This window comes from Octopus bimaculoides, chromosome 16 (assembly GCF_046866305.1).
Source record: "Octopus bimaculoides isolate indiv1 chromosome 16, ASM4686630v1, whole genome shotgun sequence".
Classification (NCBI taxonomy): Eukaryota; Metazoa; Mollusca; class Cephalopoda; order Octopoda; family Octopodidae; genus Octopus; species Octopus bimaculoides.
In genome coordinates this window covers 16297842-16322016 of record NC_142943.1, presented here as the reverse complement: position 1 = coordinate 16322016, position 24175 = coordinate 16297842, and the positions used below count along the sequence as shown (strand labels likewise).

Here is a 24175-nt window from a genome sequence, read left to right as displayed (position 1 = left end):
GGGTGGGGCTCAAGCAAGGATGTCCATCCCTTTTTTGTACATTTGTCATTTTTCCTTCATCGTTGTATGTTTTATGTCCCCACTTGTACCGTCCTTATCTGCGTTTGGGCTCTTAGTGGCTAATAAAGAATCAACAGTGTGCCGTGCACTTTTTGGCTTACGTGTGATTTATTGGAATTACGACTTCGACCCTGGATGGTGTTAATTTTGAACTGCTGTTTGTAAAAATTGTTACTTTGTTGAATTTTTGACGATTTTTTAGACGTAATTTAAACACATAGCTTGTTAAGCAAGCTTGTGTTTTTTTTTCTCCTCCGGTACGGGATGGAGGCGGAGATGCCAGGTGCAGGCATAGAAAAAAGTGGAAGCAACGCAGCAGTGGCCGGTAAAATGAATGGAACGAGTTTCGAATTGAGAGAGGTAATTATACCTATTGGTAAACTGCGAAGATGTAAGAGGTTTGCCGAAAAGGAGGGAGGTAGAGTAAAGCTGATCCCACCTGAAGATTTTTTAGCAGAAGTAGAAAAGAAAATTGTTATTTACAGGACACTCAACATGAAAGAAAGAAAAATAGAAGTGGCGAAAGAGGAGGATATCGAAAGGTGTTTGGAATCTATTAAGGAGAAAGTGACATTTTACACTCGTGGAAAGAAATTCGGTACAGTGGAGGTGATATTCGTCTCCACAGAAGAAGCAGTAAAGAACTCCACTGCACCTATAGGAAATGAGGAATGGAAGCTCCTGCCAATTTACTTGGGTAGAAGAATAGCTAGAGTAAGGGTTGGTAGGATTCCTCCGGAAATGAAGGAGGAATGGATAGCGGCTTCTTAAGCTCCTTCTCAAACTTTTACAGCCTCCTTCTCAACCTCCTTCCCAACCTCGCTCCCAATCTCCCCTCAACCTCCTCATCCTCCACCCCTTATGCTTCCACCTCTCCGGCGTAGAGCCCACTCGTTCCCTTCCCCCCTCACTCTCCAACCACCGTGAACGCCTTCCCCGCCACCACCGTCTCCTTCACACCACCTCTCTCTAGGGGCACCTCTCCCCGCATTGATAACATATAGGAGGCCAACCTTCCACTACTACTCTCAGCCCCACTCCAGTCCAAGTCACCCAAACCCGCCTGTATGGCCATCTCCATGCCACAACCCTACCAATCTAATCCCTTGGCTCGCGTCCCCTTCCATGCCGAACACCAACCATGCTCCATTTATTTCCGGGGGTACTTTTCCTACTCTCACCCTGGCAACACGCTTGTCACAGTACGTTGACAAAAGTACCCATTCCTCCGTCTTTACGGCCACATTCGAGTGCTTCATCGCTTTGTCCTCAGCTACGAACCGCACCTCCACCGTGCCATACCTTCCTCCTCTCGTGATAAAAGTGGTGAACTTGTTAACTTCTTCCAAGCACTCATCAATATCTTCGACAGCTGCAACCTCGACTTTTCTCGATGACACCCTCAGTGCCTTAAACATCACAGTTCCCCTTAAATCTTCCGGTGGCACCAGCTTTAAAGTATTACCCTCTCTTCCCAATAACCTTTCACACTCTCCCAGCCTCCTCGGTTCCACCTTCACCTCACGAGCCTCTAAAGCGCCAGAGTCCACCCCTTTGCCAGCTGTCACTGCACAACTGTGGTCCTCTGCTGGTCCAATTTTCACCCATCTTCTCTTCTCAGGCTCCCCAACAAATGGGAAGAAAACAAACACAAATCAACAAACTCATATGTAAAAACAGCAATTTCAACAATCGTAAGTACACCCACGAGGGGAGACCTTCAACAAACACACCATGACAATTATAACACCACTGACTTCCACGGAATCACAAGGATTTCAACCAGAAAAACACCATACTGTACTACACGCTGTCAGTACGCATAAGGTTTAGGACAGTTCACTTGCTATCCCACAGGGGTGTCAGGATTTCCCCACAACTGTGTATGTGTGTGTGTGTGTGTGTGTGGTGTACCCATTATAATGACATGATTTTTGAAACTGTTGCCAGTTGCCATAAAATCTCCAAGCACCTGATGTTTACCTATAATTCATATTCTACAAAAGATCCAGCCTCAGTAGTTATTCTTCATCTTATGGCTCATCTGGATGTGAGAAATACATGTTCTAGAATGTTGATTAGCATAGTTAGTCATACCAAAGACCACCGACTTCAACACCTGCATTGGAATACGAAACTGTGATTTAGATTCTGTGATAAATGTCAGTTTGTTAGGTTAGGCAACTACACTTCTTCATCTATTATTTTGAGCCTGCAGTAATCCCAAAGGATCTTGGCTGATATCCTTCCATACACTCTTTTAGTTTATTTGATGAGGCCTCCCAATGATAGCTTTGATTAATGGCCATAACAACTTACCTAAGAGAGACAATATTGATGACAATGTACGGGTTTCACATTTTGGAACAAGGCCAGCAATTTCAGGGTAGGGGATAAGTTGATCACATTGTCCCCAATGCTCAGCTGGTACTTATTTTATTAACTCCAAAAGAAAAAAAGGCAAAGTCAACCTCAGCAGAATTTGAACTCAGATCATAAAGATAGACGAAATGCCACTAAGCATTTTGCTTGGCATGCTGTTTAATATATTGATAATAATATATTAAAACAAGAACACAAACCTCCACCAAGGCAACACCAACATCCTCTCAACAATTAGCCGGAGATGATTTTTAAAATGAGAATATCTGAAATAAACTCGACTGCTCTCACAAATAAGAATACTAAAAATGAAACTGTCATATGAGTGTATGTACAAATGATTGATGAGGTCAATCTGCATATGATGGGGCAGCTACAGTTAAGAGAAGAGATGACAGTGGCATAATCTTGTGGACAGTTAACTTGCTGTCCTTGTTTTTTACACTTGCTTTACTGCAACAGTTTTATTGGTTTCCTATTTTTATTGGTTTCCTATAGTTTGGCATCTTTTCTCTATTTTTTTTCTATATGCCAGCATATAGCATTTTATTATCACACCTCAGAATTTATGGCAAATAATTTTAGTGAGCCTTAAAGAATCTCTTTAAATCATTTGCATATGTATGCAAGTTATGCCTCGCCATGTGTAATTGTGACTGCATAGGTAAGTGCAGGTAGTTGCATTTGTGAAGAGCACTCAGCATAAATTAGTATTAATGCTAACTACAAACAAACTCTTTGCAACAATTCACTGTATGTGAGAGCAAGTTCACAAACTAATTCCTTCTCCAAAGTAAATTTTGGAGAATTTTGCTTTTCTATTCGGTTGGCAACTAAGTTTCCGCCGGTATTTTTAATTTAAAGTTTTTAAAAGGTTTAACTAATCAATCAATAATGTATTCACCCTTGTTGTTTACAACTTCTCAACATTCAACAAGATTTTCAATACCTCGCTGGTAGAAATCACCCAATTTCGACTCGTAAAATTGATCCGACCAAGCTCTCAATTCTGCATCAGTATTGAATGAAACTCCACACATAGCATTTGAAAGAGATCGAAAGAGGTGGAAATCCATTGGTGCCAAATCAGGAGAGTATGGCAAGTGTGGCAGCACTTCCCAGCCATGCATTTAAATGGCTTCCTTGGTTATTTTGGCGATATGAGGGCAGGCATTGTCGTGCATCAGAACTCCATGCTGCCAATTAGGTCTTTTCTCTTGGATAGCTGTGTTGAGTCATTCCATCTGTTGGTTCCATTCAAGCAATTCATAATGGATAATCCCTTCCCAGTCCCACCATACGCACAACATCGTTTTACATGGATGAAGATCTTGTTTCATGTGTGGTGTCACTTGTTTACCAGGTTAAGCCATTCCTTACACTGCTTCATATTGATGTACAGGCACCATTTTTCATCACCAGTAATGATTCAGTAAAGAAATCGTTGCTTGTGTCCATGAGTTGAGCGGTGACGAGCAAGCAAACCAGCAGAGATTGTAGCTTGTTGATTTTTGTTGTTAAAGCATGCGGAACCCATGCTCCATACTTCTGAACCTTTCCCATCGAGTGGAGATGCTTCTCTATAGCAGTGTGGGAGCATCCCATTTTCTCTGCCTGTTCCCTTTGACGAGAATTTTCGTGCAAAAGTTGGTTTAATCGCTTTTCATCGAACTCAACTGGACAGCCAGAACGAGGTGCATCTTTGCAGTCATAATTTCCATTTTTTAACTTGGCATACCAATCACAAGCGGTTCTTTCAGCTATGACACCCTCTCCATACACAGCACAAATGTTGGGAGCAGCTTTTGTGGCCTTAGAACCTTCATTAAAAGCAAAAAGAAGGAGGTGTCAAAAATGCTCGTTTTTCTTAACTTGACTTTCCATTTTAATGATCTAAAAATAAACAAAAATTAACTAAAATTAACTGGAAAAAAAACAAAATAGATTCCAACATGATTCAAAAATAGAATTCTTGTAAAAAATAGATTCCAAAATTTAAAAACACAATAAATTCCAAAATTAAAAAAAAGAAAACAGGAACTTAGTTACCAACCCAATACTATTGATAAGACTATTGATTTGTCTGTATCATTATAGTATTGCAGTTACTGTATTATTACTTTGCCAATTGTGCTTGTGTGAATACTGAATGTTTGCTTGTCATTTGAAACAATACAGTTATTGCATTGTAACTAATTTGGATTTTTCATTGTTTATAAAAACAATGAAAATAAATTGAGCAAAAATTCTGAATTAAAATTTCAACTACAATAAATGTGAAATTAATAGAGATTCTTACTTAAGATTTGAACACTGCTACAACTAAGGCTTGTAGGAACTTAAAGAATTTAGTGTCTAAAGTGCAAAATGGCTAGGTAAAAATGATTTTTATGTTTGCTGTTTTTCTCAGCTGCTAGGGAGAAATATTTGATACATACTATATATCTGAGAGATTGGCCAATGAGAGCTAAATACTTTTTTTTTAAACATAAGCAGCTAATTGCAAGACAATCAACTTTGGTGAGTTAGATTTACAATACAAACAAATGCATATGACCTGGGTAAAATTAACAATAAGAATATCAAATAATAGTAACAGATTTTCAAAGTATTCATTCTTTAGATTTATGTGTACCACATTCCTGGCAATTAATTAACCTGCTAGGATAATATTTAGCTACTGATAGATGCTACAGAGTAAAAACTGATTTCTTTTTCAACTGGATTATGATGAAGGCATTGCCAATGAGGAGTTTCAAACATCTCAAATAATATAAATACTTAAATCAGAGAGTATAAATAGTAGAAACATACAATGTTTAATTTGATTACTAAATAACTTTGTGTGAAGCAAAAAAAAAATTGAAACAGAAAGGATATGTTTTGTCTTAATAAAGTAACTAATTATATTTTATCAATGCTGCTGCTTTTTCTCCTAGTATTGCTGCTGCTCCTGCTGGTGATGAAGATGACAACAATGACAAGGAGGAGAAGGCTGCAGCACCACAAAACAGATATTCCAGTTCTCAAGTAAAGTGCTATTATTTCTATGAAGGTATGCAACAACTAACCATTGAAGAAGAGACCCTCTTCAGCTCAACTGAAGCACACACACACACACACACACACACACATACATATATATATATTTATTAATAAATATGTGTGTGGGTATGTATAAGTAAGTGTGCGTGTGTGTGTATATATATACACACACACACACACACACACACACACACACACACATAGATGTGTGTGGGTATATGTATGGATAGATAGATAGATATACACTTGGACAGTGATGTTTAATATAATTATCTATGTAACATTAACATGTGTCTCTCAAGTTGGATGCCACTATGAAACTTCAGTTTATATTTTTGTAGTCTTTAGAATTTTCAGCTGTGCATTCTCAGCTGAGTAACTGAGCATATTGTATGAAGCCCTAGTCTGAATAGTTTCATTACATCATATGAGAATATGTTCAGACTCCTTTCAGTGTGAAGTATTCTTAAACAAGTATATTTGCTGGATTTTGCTATGGAAACTTCATCAGTAATAAAAAGAGATATGTTTATGTAGGCTTTCCATCCTACATTATCCTGAACAACGGAAATTATTATTCCAGTAAAATTTTTATCTATAATTAAAAATGTTCATTTTAGAAATAGAATATTTGGAATGATGTTTTGTGCTTTTACTAGAAACTAATATTTTAACCTAAAATAAATTAGCATTCAAGATATTTAGAAAACTAAATATCTTTTTACTTGTTTCAGTCATTTGACTGCAGCCATGCTGGAGCACTGTCTTTAGTCGAACAAATCGACCCTGGGACTTATTTTTCGTAAGCCTAGTACTTATTCTATCAGTCTCTTTTGCCAAACCACTAAACTACAGATACATAAACACACCAACATCAGTTACCAAGCAATGATGGGGGGAGGGGGACAAACATAGAAACACATACATATACATACATACATATATATATATATATATATATATATATATATATACGATGGGCTTATTTTAGTTTCCATCTACCAAGGTTTTGGTCATCCTGAGGCTATAGCAGAAGACATTTGCCCAAGGTGCCACACAGTGGAACTGAATCCAGAACCATGTGCCTATATTTACAGAATATTTTAAGTAAAATTTATCTATATCATAACAGATGTAAAGTATCAAAATAAATATTATATACAGTTGTTATGCTGTTATGGAAAAATGATATATTACAGATTTGTTGGAAATAGTCTAGTCAAGTAGAGTCTGAGTAAGTTAGTGATGGTATATCTACTGCAGGGAGGACAGCAAGCTGGCAGAATCAATAGCACACTAGGCAAAATGCCTAGCAGCATTTCATCCGCCCTTACATTCTGAGTTCAAATTCCACCAAAGTTGAATTTGCCTTTCATCTTTTTGGAGTCAATAGAATAAGTGCCAGTCAAGCACTGGGGTCTATATAATCAACTTACCCCCTGCCCGAAACTTGCAGGTCCTGTACCAAAATTTGGAACCAATATATAAACTCTAGGGAATGCTTATGTAAGTGAATGCTTATGCTTGTTTCAAAATACTCCACTCATTGAATTAGTAACTTACTACCCCACATATTAAATATGGTGATGCAAATTTACCTAAATACATCCTACATTAAACTAACAAGAAAATGCAGGTAGAGAGTGATAATAATCTTAATTAACTGAACCTGAAAAACTACAGGACAAGAAATAGTGGAAGCTTAAAAATATTGCAGTTGAAGTTGGAATTTAGATGAAAAAAGAAATGTTGCTTTTAGTTTCATACAAATCTAAAGGTGTATCTGCTCTTTAGATTCTAACTTTCCCTTTGAAGAAAACTCTATATGAAACTTCCGATAATTACTCTCTATAAAATAAAATATGGTGGGTGATGAGAAAGGGTTGAAGATGCCTTTACACATGTTTTTCCAGCAATAGCTGAGCTAACATTTAGACATAGAGAAATACAAATTCTTCAATTCACATAGAAGAGTAACTAGGATGCATGGGTATCCCTCAGCTCAGAAATAATGAAATAAATGGTGTGGTTGTTTTAGTAAGGATTACACTAAGAAAATTTATCCCCACTAGAGACAGTTCTTTTTTGTGGGGGGGGGGGGGGTTTACACACAATGAATTTTATAGCCTGAAAAATAATTGTTATTGAGACAAAACTCAAAAAGTATAAATGATAAAAAAACAATATTTAAAAGAATTTTATTGCAAAAATGTAAATTATATATATTGTAAAAAAAACCTGTGTCATTTTGCACTTTTTCGCAAAAGCATAAATAAACTTTAGTGGGTGTGTAAATTACATGAGTAGATCATTTCCAGAATATTTTTTGAAATTTTTTGGTTGAAAAGACGTACAAAACGTAAAAGTTTGTACCAGAAGTTGACTCATTTGATGTCAGAATAGGTTTTTACAGAAAAAATGATGGCTTAAATGCGCATAATGAAGTTAACTTTATTTATGCTGGACAATCTAATGCTTACATTTTCAGTATAAATTTACTAAAACCATTAAATGGTTAACTAGTTTTGGAAATCTCTGAGTGGTTGGCGTTAGGAAGGGCATCCAGCTGTAGAAACTCTGCCAAATTTAGATTGGAGCCTGGTGTTGCCATCCGGTTTCACCAGTCCTCAGTCAAGTCGTCCAACCCATGCTAGCATGGAAGGCGGACGTTAAACGATAATGATGATGATGATGATGATGATACTGGTAAACACAGTCAGGGCCGTATTTTACATTTCTTGGAGTTTCTACCTATCGCAATGGAGTACACATTTAACTTCTCCTTCACAGTAAATGATCCATAAGTTCTGCTCATAATGATGATAATGGTAATGACAAATTTTTAGGTTTGCTTGACATTTTATAAGTATGAAAGGGATTGAAATTTCAATACTTTGTATCAAAGGTTCCCACAAGAATAGGCGGAAAAGAATTCTGTCTACATAATCAGTTTGATCGGTCACCTTCTTTTGTTGGTTGATTAAAGTGTCATCCAAGCTGATGTTTATTGATAATTAAACTTAATTTGCAATACCTGTGCATATTTATCAGCTTCGTTTTTGTTGGTAATTCTTATCAACAACTTTTTTTGTGATCGTGATTTGAGAAGACATACAGCAGTATGCTAAAGATCGGACATAATCTCTTGTTGGCAAGAAATGTAAAATAAAGTTTATTATAGACAACACAAACACTTTGTAATTTAATAGCTTTCAATGTGATACCTGTTAAACAGAAATTATTTTTATTTAATGAAAATTTAATAAAATCTAATCATAAGTAAGTGAAATTATGCTAAATACAACTAAATTGAAAACCCCTTACCCCTAGATATATCAGTAATTCTGAAAACTTTTAGGTGCAAATTTTACATGAGTAGAAGCTTTTTTTAACAAATTTTATCTTGAAAATCACCTGCGTAAATTACACAGGTGCGCACATTACATGGATTTTTATGGTACTATTTTACTATAACTTTTTTGAAAATATAAAATTAACAAAAAGTAAATTATATAAAAATGACAATGAGATGAAGAAAATTACCAATAAAACAGCAGTATTTGAATTAAATGGTGACGGTCAGAAAGCAGTACAGTAAATATGAATCAACCAATGAGGCAAAAGAGGCTGCATTTTTAGAAACAAGGTTCACCACAAGTCTCCTCATAGATCAGACTCTAAATGTACTTAATACCACCATGACAAACTAAGCTTGTTTTTTGTGAAATTAAAAAAACAGCTCATTTAATCTTAAATTTTCTATATTACTAACTTACATAAACAAACCAAGCGTTCAATATGTTGATACTAATTTACTAAGTTCTCCATGTACTAAATGTGTTAACACTAACTTATTAGATATTATAGTATTAACTTGTATACTCTATGCATTAAATATGTTGACACCAAGTTAGCTAAATATTACACATCTTAATTATGTTAGCACTAACAAAATATTTCATGCATGAAATATATTGACACTAATTCCATCACCTAAATGTTTTTTTTTCTTCTCTAAATGTTCCCTTCAGTAATCATAGAGACAATTAGCATAGTTAATCTTGCAGTAAGTACTAGACTGTGCAAAGAGTTCAGACTAAATTTTCTATATATTCCAATTAGTAGAAGTCAAAATTTACATCCATAAGTATAAGTTTCAAATTTTTGACACAAGGCCAGAAAATTTTGGGGTAGGTGGGAAAGGTGATTACATTGACTCCAGTGCTCAACTGGTACTTATTTCATCAACCCTGAAAGGAAGAAAGGTAAAGTAACTTTGGTGGAATTTGAACTAAGAACATAAGGACAGACAAAATGCTGCTAAGCATTTTGCCCAGCATGCTAAAGATTCTGCCAGCTCGCCACCTTACATAAATATTCCTTGAGACTAACTTAACCATGATATTTAATAAGTTGACATCAAATTACCTAATAGCTTCTCACTCATTAAGTGTTTAAAACAAACTTACTTAAATATACATGATATTAAACAGCAATAAACATGTTGAGACTGATATAAATATCTCATTCATAAAATGATGACACTAACTTTCCCTACATTAAAAATGCTAATAAAATTGTTAATACTTACTTTCTAAATATTCCATTTTTTTTTTTTAATCTTTTAACTCTAATTTGCCTAAATACTCCCGAAAATAAACAAGTTAACACTAACTTACATATATACTTAGTTTCAAATTTTGACACAAGGCCAATAAGTTCAGGATTGGGGGTAAGTTGATTACATTGACCCCAATGCTCAACTGGTACTTATTTCATCCAAAAGGATGAAAGGCAAAATTGGCTGCTGTGGAATTTGAACTCAGAATATAAAGACAAACAAAATGCTGCCAAGTATTTTGCTTGGTGTACTAATGATTCTGCCAGCTCACTGCCTTCTTACATACTTAAATATTGACATCAATTTATTTAACCACAACCTGTAATAAGTATATGGACACTAATTTACTTAACAATACCCTGCAGTCAATATATTATGTTAATAAGGCAGAGAGCTGGCAGAAACGCTAGCACAATGTTCGAAATGCTTAGTGGTATTTCGTCTGTCTTTACATTCTGAGTTCAAATTCCGCCATGGTCGACTTTGCCTTTCATCCTTTCGGATCAATAAATTAAATACCAGTTGTGTACTGGGGTCGATCTAATCAACTGGTGTCCTCCCCAAAAGTTTCAGGCCTTGTGCCTAGAGTAGAAAAGAATATATTATGTTAATGCTAATTTCTTAGAATTCCATGTCACAACTACATTGCTACTAAAACATTGATACCAAGTTATCACAAATAACCCTATATTAAATATGGCCAGACGTTAGGGGTGGTGTGGTGGCAGAAATTGTCTGACAGCCGTTACTAGGTTCTCCTGCTTTTGTGGAATGGTACAGAGTCCTGTTGTCAGACATAGGATCTTCCAGCAGCCACCCTCTTGACCCAAGGCAGCACTACCTCTTCCAGGCATTGATGTAGGCCTCAATGTTGAGTCTGTGACCATGTGGGAAGATGAATGGATGAATAACATTCACCATCACTAGTGATCACTTCAAACACCATGATGTTGACTGGATGTTTGATTTTTATCACTCTTGGTACATGTCCTCAGATTGACCCCGCAAACACTCTGAAATTTTCATATTGGAGCTTCCGGTGCAAATACCAAGCAGTACAGCATGTTATTTCCAAATTTCTGGCAGAGTGAGTTGCATCATGGTGCTGTTTTTCTCACAGATGGTTCCCAATTGACGCTACCATACTATGTAGTCAACAAAATCAAAAACAAACAATGCACATGCACAAAATAAAAAATATAAAATTTACCCATCGCACCCTGTATATATATATATATATATATATATATATATTAATCTTTTTCCCAGCAACCACAGATGGAATATGTCTATTCACCTCCAACAATAGAGAGCAGCTGCCACATTTCATTCCATATGAGCACAGGGTTACATAATCAGATTGTTACCTACCACTCCATCAAATCCATAGCGTGAAACTGGTTGGTAAGACTGGCCATAATGGATATATAATATTATACACGTCACTTAATATACCCACTCTATTGACAAATATACGAGTGCATTTTTTCCTGACTTATGAACTCTAAGACAATTTATATATATATATATATATATATATATATAGTCACCCATATTGTATAGCCTAGTCACCCGTATTATTAACCAGGTGATACACCAAGGAGTCATACCCAATGACTGGTGTAGCAGCACCATAGTCAACTGCTACAAAGGTAAAGGTGACACTTTAGATACAAATAATTACAGAAGTATCAAGTTGTTAGATCAGGTAATGAAAGTCACGGAGAGGGTCATAGCCCAATTACTTAGGGAGAGAGTCAGTTTAGATGAGATGCAGTTTGGGTTTGTGCCACGGAAAAGCACCATTGATGCTATATTTATGGTAAGACAGCTGCAGGAGAAATACCTACCCAAAGATAAACCTCTGTACCTGGCTTTCGTTGACATGGAGAAAGCCTTTGACAGAGTCCCCTGATCTAGTGGTCAATGAGGAAATTAGGGATAGAAGAATCGTTAGTGAGAGCTGTGCAAGCTATGTACAGAGACACTGTCAGTAAGGTAATGGTTGGTAACGAGTACAGTGAAGAATTCCGGGTAGAGGTAGGAGTCCACCAAGGTTCAGTCCTCAGCCCCCTCCTATTTATCATAGTCCTCCAGGTGATAACAGAGGAATTCAAGACAGGATGCCCCTGGGAGCTCCTCTATGCTGATGACCTTGCACTAATTGCTAAGTCACTATCAGAACTAGAGGAGAAGTTTCAGGTGTGGAAGCAAGGTCTAGAATCGAAGTGGCTTTGAGTCAACCTAGCTAAAACCAAAGTCCTAATAAGTAGGAAGGTAGACAAAACACAAACCCCTTCTGGTAGATGGCTCTGCTCGATCTGTAGAAAAGGCGTAGGTAGAAACTCTATAAGATGTACCCAGTGTAAGCTATGGACACATAAGAGGTGGGGCAATATCAAAGGAAGGTTAACTAGGAAGTTAGTTTTTGTATGTGGCAGATGTTCAGGAGCAATAAACACTGAAAATGTGCAGAAAACAACTTTGGCCACATTCCAGGGAGAAAAACTAGACTTAGTTGATAGCTTCCGCTATCTAGGTGACCAAGTTAGTAGTGGGGGAGGGTGATGTGAAAGTGTAGCTGCTAGAATAAGAATAGCCTGGGCAAAGTTCAGAGAGCTCTTACCTCTGCTGGTGACAAGGGGCCTCTCACTCAGAGTAAAAGGCAGACTGTATGATGCATGTGTACGAACAGCCATGCTACATGACAGTGAAATATGGGCCGTGACTGCTGAGGACATGCGTAGGCTCGCAAGGAATGAAACCAGTATGCTCCGATGGATATGTAATGTCAGTGTGCATAATGTAAGTACCTTGAGAGAAAAGTTGAACCTAAGAAGCATCAGTTGTGGTGTGCAAGAGAGACGATTGCGCTGGTATGGTCATGTGGTGAGAATGGATGAGGATAGCTGCGTGAAAAAGTGCCCCACCCTAACAGTTGCGGGAACCTGTGGAAGAGGTAGGCCCAGGAATACCTGGGATGAGATGGTGAGGCATGACCTTCGAACATTGGGCCTCACCGAGGCAATGACTTCTGACTGAGACCTTTGGAAATATACTGTGCGCGACAAGACCCGGCAAGCCAAGTGAGACCTAAATCTAAGGCCTCTGCCAGGGGTGTAGCCAGCCCACTTATGCATACCTTCCTTCATTGGACACTAAACTTAGCTTGCGAAGACCTGTTGGGGCAAGCGAAAGTGAAATCGTGATGGCACCTGTGCCCAGCGTCGCTTTCCTGGCACTTATGCCGGTGGCACATGTAAAGACATTCCAGTGACATCGAGTGAGAGTGTAGTGGGTGCTTTTACGTGCCACCCGCACGAAGGCCAGTCAGGTGGTACTGGCAATGATCTCGCTCAAAAGTCCTTACACATGCCACGGGCACAAGTGCCAGAAAGGCGACGCTGGACACAGGTGCCATCCCGATTTCGCTTTCGCCTGCCCCAATAAGTCTTCGCAAGCTGAGTTTCATGTCCAATGAAGGAGACGACGTTGGCATGGGTGCCAGTCATCGAATTTAGTTAGGTTTCAATTTCACTTGCCTCAACAGGTCTTCGCAAGCGGAGTGTAGTGTCCAAAAAAGGAAAGGTACACATAAGTGGGCTGGCTACACCCCTGGCAGAGGCCTTGGATTAAGGTCTCACTTAGCTTGCTGGGTCTTCTCAAGCACAGCATATTTCCAAAGGTCTCGGTCAGAAGTCATCACCTCGGTGAGGCCCAATGTTCGAAGGTCTTGCCTCACCACCTCAGCCCAGGTATTCCTGGGCGTACCTCTTCCACAGGTTCCCGCAACTGTTAGGGTGTGGCACTTTTTCACACAGCTATCCTCATCCATTCTCACCACATGACCATACCAGCGCAATCGTCTCTCTTGCACACCACAGCTGATGCTTCTTATGTTCAACTTTTCTCTCAAGATACTTACACTCTGTCAGGTATGCACACTGACATTACTCATCCATCGAAGCATACTGGCTTCATTCCTTGTGAGCTTATGCATGTCCTCAGCAGTCACAGCCCATGTTTCACTGTCATGTAGCATGGCTGTTCGTACTAGGTCAACAGCAGCAGATATGACATCATTATCATCACTGTGACATTGCTTCACAGCCAAGTGTTTTTTCATGTTTTCCCATGATGGTCAAATTGTCTCTTTGTCTCTGGTTCAAAGTGATAAACCTGACACTCATCCTGGCTTACGAAACATTCAAGGAAACAGCTGGATCTGCCTCAAACAATATCAGATCTTCCCATGATGTGATCGGACTGGTGCACTTTTGGTCAGGTGTCACTCAAAGTACTCCATAAACCTAGGATAGTATAAACTTATCAGAGCATTTCAATTGCTTTGGAGTTTTTGTTGATGGTTTACATTTTTTGAGGTTTATATGCTGAATGGAAATCAATTGTTGTAGCCTAATAATTACCTGATATTTTTTTTTTTTTTTTAGAAATAACTGTATTGTAAATGCAACCATTGATATTGTACTAACAGTGCTCCACTATTAAAAGAATTTATTCATCAACATTTTGAATGACAGATGAGCTCTTATTACAAACAAAAAATCCAGTAAGAACACAAGATTATGATGTCATTCAAGAATATACCAGTTCTTACTAGAAAGTTTTGCCCCAGTCAACTTATTGAAATAACAGAAAACACGAAGAAGAATGAAATAGAAAGTATTTCTCTTTGACAAAGGTACATCTCAATTTTACATATTGCAAGAAACCCCATTTTTTTGAGAACTGGATAGATTTAAATGAGCCCCAAATACATTAGTCAAAAGCATTAAATCATTGGTCCAATAACTTCCAGCTTAAATTTAGATAATTTCTAGATCTTCAAAAACATCCCAAATATACTCATTAAAGCTGATAAGACTAAAAAGGTATATAAAGCAGATAGACACACATGCAGTAGATATGAATAGATAAAAAATAGATAACATTACTGATTACAAGAAAATCATCCTCAAAATATATAACAACATTAATGAGGAAGCAACAATCTAACTACCAAGCTCATCAATGATAGAGTAGGACACTTTAATCCATGGAAGCCATTTGTAACCCTGGAAGATCACAAATCTTATTTTAACCATAATCCCAGCTACAGACTAATTAATCACACTAAAAACAAAAGAGGCATCATTAACAAATCAATATTACTAAAATTATTCTACACATTAGAGTAGCCTCAAACCTCATACAATGTGTAGCATGTCAGGAAAGCTATTTTTGTTATCACATAGCACAGTTGTGCTATGGCAACTCCAGCCAATCAGGGCTGGGCACATATTAATACCAAAAGCAGTTCTCTGCCCAAGAAGAGAAATGGACATTTTAATTAATCAGTTAGTGGAAAAACAGTAGGTGAGCAACATTGCTTCTTCAGCCTCTTCGTTTTTCACACTAACTTCATGTCACTAGCTCTGAATCATATCTGCCCACAACTTTGATCACATCATGAACAGCCTATTTCATTAATGCCAACTTCACTCCATGAACTTCTGAATGCCATCAGCCCACAACTTTGCCATATCATGAACAGTATATTTTCGTTTATGCTAGCTCAGCTTCTGTTAGCTTATAACAACTACCAACTGAATCCATATTTCAAATGCAGGTTATAAAACTTTCTCTGACTCATGCACATACACAGGCTATGCTCATATTGCTCGTCAGCTCTCATTATCCTTTAATAAATTAAAATATTTTATATAAAAACGCCTTCTCATATTTTCATTACACATACTTCTCAAAAGCTCACTTACAGGACCTCTCTATGAACACTTTCACTAAAGTGGTAACCTTTTACTCCCTATAAATGGATATATAACTATTGAATAGTTTAAGCATAGATATGACAAACCCAAATGTGGATTCACACAGTTCAACACTGTTAAATTTTGCCCATGAATCTCAAAAGGCCTCCTGCTCTAGGCTCTTGAGTTTGATAAGCTATATACTACAATAATTGATTGCAAAATTTATGTTATTATGAACACTAGAAAATCATTACTCTATTGGGTAAGAAAAGAACAGTGATTAACTCTTCAATGTCATGATGGAAAGCTACAATGGTGTTGAAATTACTGATTTAGTAGGGTTGTTTATCATAGGATTGTACATAGGATTGTACATAGGATTGTACAAGGATTACAGATTAGGGGTAGTACTTAAAAGTGGACACAATATCAACACTATAAGACAAAAATTAAATAGGATATACACAAAATTTAACCTAAAGATTACAGTTAGCCCCTACCTCAAAACAGTCACTTATTTAGATATTAATATGAACGTTAATGCAGGTAAATACCCACCCTTTCATAAACCAAACAGAAAAACTACTACATTAATAGAGATTCAAATTATCTACCATCAATTATCAAATAAATTACATCTCCCACCTCCCCTCAGATAAAGCAACAATCAATAGAAGTGGTATACTGGGCATTTACGTCATCACAATAATATTGCTTAAAGCTTCCTAACTCTAATCAGCACTCATTTTCCACATACTCATAAATGTTATAAAATACTTAACAGAAACACTACTAAATTTAGCTTTCGTTGCCTTCCAAACATTTTCTCTTTTTCTCTTTTACATTGACTAATCTTCAATCACAATAAAAATTTAATCCAAGTAAAAAAAATCCTCAACAACTATGCAAATGCAGATCCCTTAAAAAATTTTCCTTTGGAAACAAATGCCTTGAGAAAGAACTGGTAAACAGAGCACCCTGATTCAGAAGGCATAATATAGCTTCATTCAAAGATAGAAACATGCATGATGCTGCATCACTTGCCAAGTTTGTACAGGTTCTAAAGGATTGTAGGATGCTTAAAAACTGGAGCGTCATTATTAAAACTAACAAATGTAGTGGGTGGGGCAGCAGGTGCAACCTGTTTAATGCAGAAGTTACATATACAGACCTTACCTGTGAAGACACTCAATATAATACAATAAACATTCCCACTTTGCTCACATGTAACTTTAAGCATATCCCAATCCCCTCCACTCCCCAAATCTAGCCCAGCTACCTCAGATTTTTTCCCAACTCATCTCTTTTTCCTCAAAACCTATTCATGAGCATTGAGTTCAGGATTGTTCACAGGCATCATTTGTTTGGGTTGCTTGGGTACTGCTGGTTTAGGTACAACATTGGAAAAGACAGCATAGCAACAGACTCCCTATCATCAGAAAACCTGAAGTCTGCAAAGTGAACATTCACATTCAGGAGTTCCATTTTCTCCTAATAAATGATCATATTTTCTGACACTTTAGGTGACCAAGACTTCTGATGATCTATTGTACTTGAGAAGATACATCAAGCTAAGTGAAATTATGGTCATGGCTAGTGCTGGTGTCACATAAAAGGCACCCATGACAGCGACACATAAAAGACACCTGTGCAAGTGACACAAAAAGCACCCATGCTGGTGACATATACAGACACCAAATCCACTCTCTAGAGTGGTTGACATTAGGAAGGGCAGCCAGCTGTAGAAACCAAGCCAAAACAGACTGGAGCCTGGTGTAGCTCTCCAGCTTACTAATTCCAGTCAAGCCATCTAACCCATGCCAGCATGGAAAACAGACATTAAATGAGGATGATGATGACTTCAGGAACATCTTATTACCAGAGAAGAGAGCCATGAAGGGATGGACCACCCACTTAAAGAATTACATTTATCATTCATGTGGAGTGTAATTTGTTGAAATTGAGAGTAAAGAACAGATTGAATGAACTAGTATCCTTTCTGAAGGGGTCAAGTGTAGTTATTTCAGGGCCAATGATATTGTCCTTCATATGATTCCATTGTATCGTTCTCCAAATGATTCTATTCTCTTGTGGATTATAAGGAGTTGTTCAGCTAATAGCTATACCTCTCTGGTGCAAAAACTGCAGTAAATCCTTTGACTTAAAAGACATACCACAATCACAATGAATATACAATGGCATTCCAAAAACTGAGAAGAGTTTTGATAAGCACTTTATAATAGTTTTGGTTATCATGTCTGCACATGGGAAAGCAAACAAGAACCTCAAAAATTCATCTAGAATGGTTATCAAATATTGGAGGGGTGTGGGTTTTTAAAATCAAAGATATTTGTTTCTGCTCTAGACACAAGGCCCGAAATTTGGGGGGAGGGGGGGGGGCAGTCGATTAGATCGACCCCAGTATGCAACTGGTACTTAATTTATCAACCCTGAAAGGATGACTGGCAAAGTCGACCTCAGTGGAATTTGAACTCAGAATGTAATGGCAGATGAAATACCGCTGAGCATTTTGCTCAGCATGCTAACATTTCTGCCAGCTCACCACCTAATCACAAGAATGGATATTGGATTAAAAAACTTTGGCTTTATTTCAGCACATGTTGAACATCTGGAAATCATTCCTTTGATTCCTCTACAAAATATGGGAGAGTTCTGGCACACACAAAATGAAGCATTTACATATATATGACATTATAGCTCAAATCTGAGATTGAGAATCTGCAGCAGCATTGTCTTTCCTGACCTATAAGTATTGTCATATTGAAAACAAGAGAGTTCTATATGCTAACAGTTCTTTTTTAAAAAATTTAATCCTGTTACTACCAACAGAGATAATAATTATATATATAACATGTATGAATATAACACATATACAATACAAAACTCACATTAAAATACAAATCCAAAACTGAAGGTAACACTAACATGAGTAAAGAAAGAAAAAAGGAAAAAGAGGAAGAAAGAAAGAAAAACCATTAATTCAACACCATTGGTTGGACACCACAAGGTTCAACTGAACCTACTGAAACAAGGCAACACACAGACAATGGCAAGGCTAAGGCATTGAAACAGCCAAGCACCCCCAAGGGCATCACCTGACACCTTGGTAAGGCAAGCCACCAACATTTATTTTCTCATTCTTTACTTCACTGTTCTATACATTATTAAACATGAACCAATTGATTTTTAATTTGTTACCAACTAGAATCAGCAGCTGAGTAGATATATCTCCTCTTTTTTTTAAAGATTCTACAATGGAATGGTCTTCAATAGAAATTCATTAGGTGTCCTGATTAATATAGGGTGAGTGCAATAGCATGATTTGAAGTATCAGTTTCAGCCACTTGTGACACCAGTGTTACAGCAATATCTGCTTTAGACTCTCAAACGTTCTTGGCAATGAAGAGGAGAAGAGAAAGTTTTTAATAGTAACTAAAGGATGGAATTTTTCAGAAAAGTTTGGAATCCAATGGGAATAGTAAGTAAACATGCCCACAGAATGTCAGGTCTTTGGATTGAGAAAGACTGAGTTGCGAAAATATGCATATTCTAGATCTACTGTCAGCCAAGTAAATCAATACATTTAGACATTAAGCAGAGAATGTACACTTTTTCAAGCTATGATCATGAACACTTTGGTATATCCACAAAGATATACATGTCAATGTATGCAAAACTGATTGTGACTCCTTTTTTTTCAATTATGTCATCAAGCTAGCAACATCATTAGTGATTCCGTCTAAATTGGTACACATAATGACCATCCTCAAATTCAGAGTAGGTTTATTTTGTTTTATCTATATTTGATGGTAAGCACTTCATAAGTCCAGTGTATTGAAGGCACTATATTGTGCCACTTCCCCAATCATGCCCACAGTGTTTGATGTAGGGTAGGCTTCAAGCAACATAGAGAGATTTACTGTCTGTGGATAACTAGTGATCATGCACTTCTTATTATCTCTATAAGTAATCAACAGTTGAGCCCTCCAATGATACTTACTCAGCTCAATAATATCCTCCTTCAGCAATGTGTTACCTTGGAATTTATGAATTCCTGGTCTTTCAAAGAATGTCATCTAGATTTTGCAGCTATGTGAGATTATGAATGTCATCTAGATTTTGCAGTTATGTGAGATTATGAAACAAAGAAGTGGATAGGACAGAAACAGTAGTGAGACCAATTACAGGTCAAAATAGGCTTAGTTCACCCGGTTGGATTCTTGACAAAAGAGTAATGCTTAGGGATATTTTGTCTTAAGATGACATCACAGAAAAGATCAAGAATAACAAAGAATATGACGCAATAATATTAAGCATTAAAAAGTCCTGCACTGACTGGACACACTCTACTGACTTTAGAAGAGAAACAGCAGCCATTGAAATGTAACCATTTATTGGATTTATCTTCCACTTGTATCTATTACACTTGGGTCTTTGTTAAAGAAGCTTTCCAAGCTTCCTGTGTCCATTAATACCTTGGATCTTTTTCCCATTTCTTCTAATGTCCATACAAACACATGAAAAAGGTGAGGTAAAGCAGCAAAAAGTGTAGCTATGAGGCAGCTGAAAAGTTCATAGGCTGACCATCATACTCTCATGGAATGTGACAAATGAGGTTTATTTCTCAACATAGTCCCCTTTCAGGTCCACACACTTCTTCCATTGGTGTTGCAGTGCTTGGATCCCATTGGTGTAGAAGCCTTCATTCTGTTGGTCAAAATATGACATCAACATCACTGTAACACAGGTTCCCAGTTAAATGTTTTTTCATGTTAGGGAACAAATGATAGCCAAATAGGGCCAAATGAGGGGAATAGGGAAGCTGGTCAATCAGTTCAAAGCCACAGTCATTCACAGCAGCCATTGAAATCAAGGACTTGTGTGCTGGAGCATTGTCTTCATAAAACAAGACCCCATTCATCAGTTTTCCAGAGTGTTTGTTCTTGATGGTCTTTTGTAACTGCTTCATCAAGTTGGCATAGTATTTTCCATTGATGGTGTGACCCTTTTGAAGATATTCAATAAACACAACGACTTTTGCATCCGAAAAAACTGAGACTGTCACCTTCCCTGCAGATGAAATGCCCCAAGTCTTCTTTGGAGCAGGTGAGGAGAGGTGTGTCCACTACATAGATTGTCTCTTTGTCTCTGAATCAAAGTGATGAACTCAACACTCATCCTGAGTAAGGAAACATTTAAGGAAACCAGCTGGATCTGCTTCAAACAATGAAAGGTTTTCCCATGATGTGATCAGCCTAGAGCAGTTTTTACCAGGTGTCAGAAAATAACACCCATCAAGTAGAAACCTTCATCATGCCAAGTTTGTTGCGCAAAATATTCTCAATTCTCTTACAGGATATGCTAATAGTATTGGCTATTTGATTTATAGTCAATAGCCTGTCATCCATCACCATGTAATGAACAGGATCAATGTTTTCCTCAGGGGTGGAAGTTGCAGGACATCCAGGCCTTGGGTCATCTTCAAGACTCTCCCTTACCTTCATAAATTCAGCTGCCCACTTTTGCATTGCTGTCAAAGCTGAAGCATCATCCCCTAATGTAGTAACTATGTCAGCATGAATGTCCTTCGAAGTTAAATCCTTTTACTGCAGGTAGTTGATAATACCACAATGCCAAATTTTGTCCATTTTCAAGAGAAGTCACAACTAGTTACTTTTGAAGTCTTCTTGAACAGTGAGATGCCTTTTTTTCCTGGAAAGAAACAATACAATTATTAAGAAGAGTTGAAATTAATGCATGCAAGATTTTGCAGCTCCAGCATCATTCCTTCATAGTCAGACAATGAACTTTTCAGCCCACCCTCATATTGTGGATACTGCAGATGTAGATTAAAGAGAACAGCATAACTTGTAATGTCCCTTCTTACAATAATTATTACAGAGTACATCCTTGGTGGGGTATTTTAATCAGAGCTGTCTCTTTAACCTTAGAAGACACTTAAAGAGAACAGCTGTAACTGTTGAAGTAGTAATTTCCAGTTGAGTTTTTGGAGGGTCGATCACAGCTGCCTTAATTGGAAGATATCAGGCTAAAGATATGGAGTGTTTTCCAGCCATTTATAGAGTATTTGCTTGCTCATAGGCAAGTTTGCTTGCTCATAGTCAAGATCCTAGAGTTTTATTTTAAAGTAAATGTTGCCTTGCCTGTGAGGAAGAAAGGCCATTAATAAAGACATCCCTTATACAGTTATCCTAGTATTGCTCAGCAGTTAACTGCTTTAAAGTTACAATCTTTTCATAAGAGCTTTAATATTTATAAATATTGGTCTACTGATTCATTAAATTTTTATCAATTAGTAGTCAAAACATGTTGTGCATATACATCATTTGACATATATTGTCCGTGCAAAACATTTATAGCAGCACCTTATGCAGACACATCAGTAGTATATTCAAACACTGAAGGTGGCGAGCTGGCAGAACCGTTAGCACACCGGGTGAAATGCTTAGTGGTATTTCGTCTGTCTTTACGTTCTGAGTTCAAATTCCACCAAGGTTGACCTTGCCTTTCATCTTTTCAGGGTCGATAAATTAAGTACCAGTTGCATACTGGGATTGATAAATTAAGTACCAGTTGCATATTGAGGTTCAATCTAATCGACTGGTCCCCTCTCCCAAAATTTCAGGACTTGTGCCTAGAGTAGAAAAGAACATATTCAAACACTTTTGGTGATACATAATTGATTAAGAAATTCAGTGAGTTGATATCTTCTTCAATTGGGAGCGTTACAATAAAGTTTTGGAATATTTTCTGCCAGTGTAGCCACTGTTGAGAAGCATGTGTATCATTGGTATTGGCATTCAAACAGTCAAGCAGAGGAACATTTCCATAATAACATGAGGAATAAGATGACCTAAATTAAAACTAGTTTACCTTTCTCAAGTTTTATTCGCTTTTTAACAATATATAATATGCAGGCTACAAGCTGGAAGAAGGTCTCAAAGTGAGACCGAATCATAATGGCACAACAAAGAAGGTTACTTAAAATCTATTTGCAACAAAGTAATATTCGCAACAATGTAATATTCATCATGCATATGTGGTATGCCATCAATAATGTATGCATGTGCATGCACGTGTGTGTGTGTGTGTGTGTGTGTGTGTGTGTGTGTGTGTGTGTGTGTGTTTTCTAGTACATTTCTCAGGTGGTGTACTAATAAACAATTGGAAAACTACATAATATTATATATTTCATACTTTTTGTCAAAATGCCACCAATTGGTGAAAGCATGCAACACAAAGGAAATAACCAAATCTTTAAACCCTTCTGACTTTGTGTCATGAGTTACAATACAAAATCTCATTTGACATCTCATTTGCATTCTGACCAACAAAAATGGCTAAACTGCTAGTGTTATTCAAACTACAACTGAACAAATGCAAATTTTATTTACATGAAACCTGTGGCATTGTATTTTTATGTTATACTATAATGACTTAGATATCAAGATGAAATAAAAGGAAACTTTACATATAACTTCTTATATCAGGTGGCCACTGACATGCACTATTTCATGCAAATATGATTAGTTAAATAAAATAAGTAACAAGTAATCTTACAATTAAAGGGAAATAAATCAATTCATTACAGCACAAACAGTATTCAGCTGTTTAAAGTAATTATTCATCCACTAAAGCAATATTGATTACTCAGTTCCTAGTTTGTTATGTACACACACACACACATACTCAAAACAGATACCATTTGTACATATACATGTACATATACATGGGTTTTCATAGGTGAATATCATGTTAACGACCACCCCATCAATTTCTGATGCACACATACAATTATGTGTATCTACACATCTACATTGTGTATTTCTAAATATATAAAGATCTCTCTCTATCGATCTGTCTCCCCATCTATGTATGTATGTGTGTATGTGTGAGTGGGCATGTGTATAGGAACAGCTTTATCAAATCCTTATAGCAGAAGACCTCATTGATAATAAAACTATCACAGCTCCTGCAATGAATGAAACAACTCCTGGGAGACAACACACTTCGGGAAGAAATATCTAAAACAATTATTCCTGAAACAGCTGTCCCTCCACTGTGTAAGTTATTCCCACATTCACCAAGGAGTCTTCATCTATTGAGGAGTTGGCTGAAGCGGCAGATAGAATTATAGAGGTTGCAACGGATTTTTTGCACCATAGTACAGGTAACACCAACTGCATCTTCCACAAACCCTTTCACTTCATTTTCCTATAGCTTGGAAATTGTGAACCTGAGATCTCTAATGACA

General features: G+C 37.1%; 1 protein-coding gene across 6 annotated transcripts in view; it reads right to left on the bottom strand.

Annotated features, from left to right (window-relative positions):
* Positions 1-24175, bottom strand: part of LOC106871636 (uncharacterized) — a 175414-nt gene that overhangs the window by 80299 nt on the left and 70940 nt on the right. For 4 of the 6 annotated variants that reach the window (XR_016244589.1, XM_089364181.1, XM_089364177.1 and 1 more), the window contains one exon: positions 14606-21612. The exons of 1 other annotated variant lie outside the window; for it this stretch is intronic. Coding sequence is in view for 4 of the 5 variants with exons in the window: in XM_089364181.1 (XP_089220307.1) it covers positions 21551-21612 (62 nt within the window). In the remaining variant the exon portion in view is untranslated. Of the gene's footprint in view, positions 1-2401; positions 4336-14605; positions 21613-24175 lie in introns of those variants that run through there. One more of the 6 variants, XM_089364179.1, reaches the window with a different exon arrangement.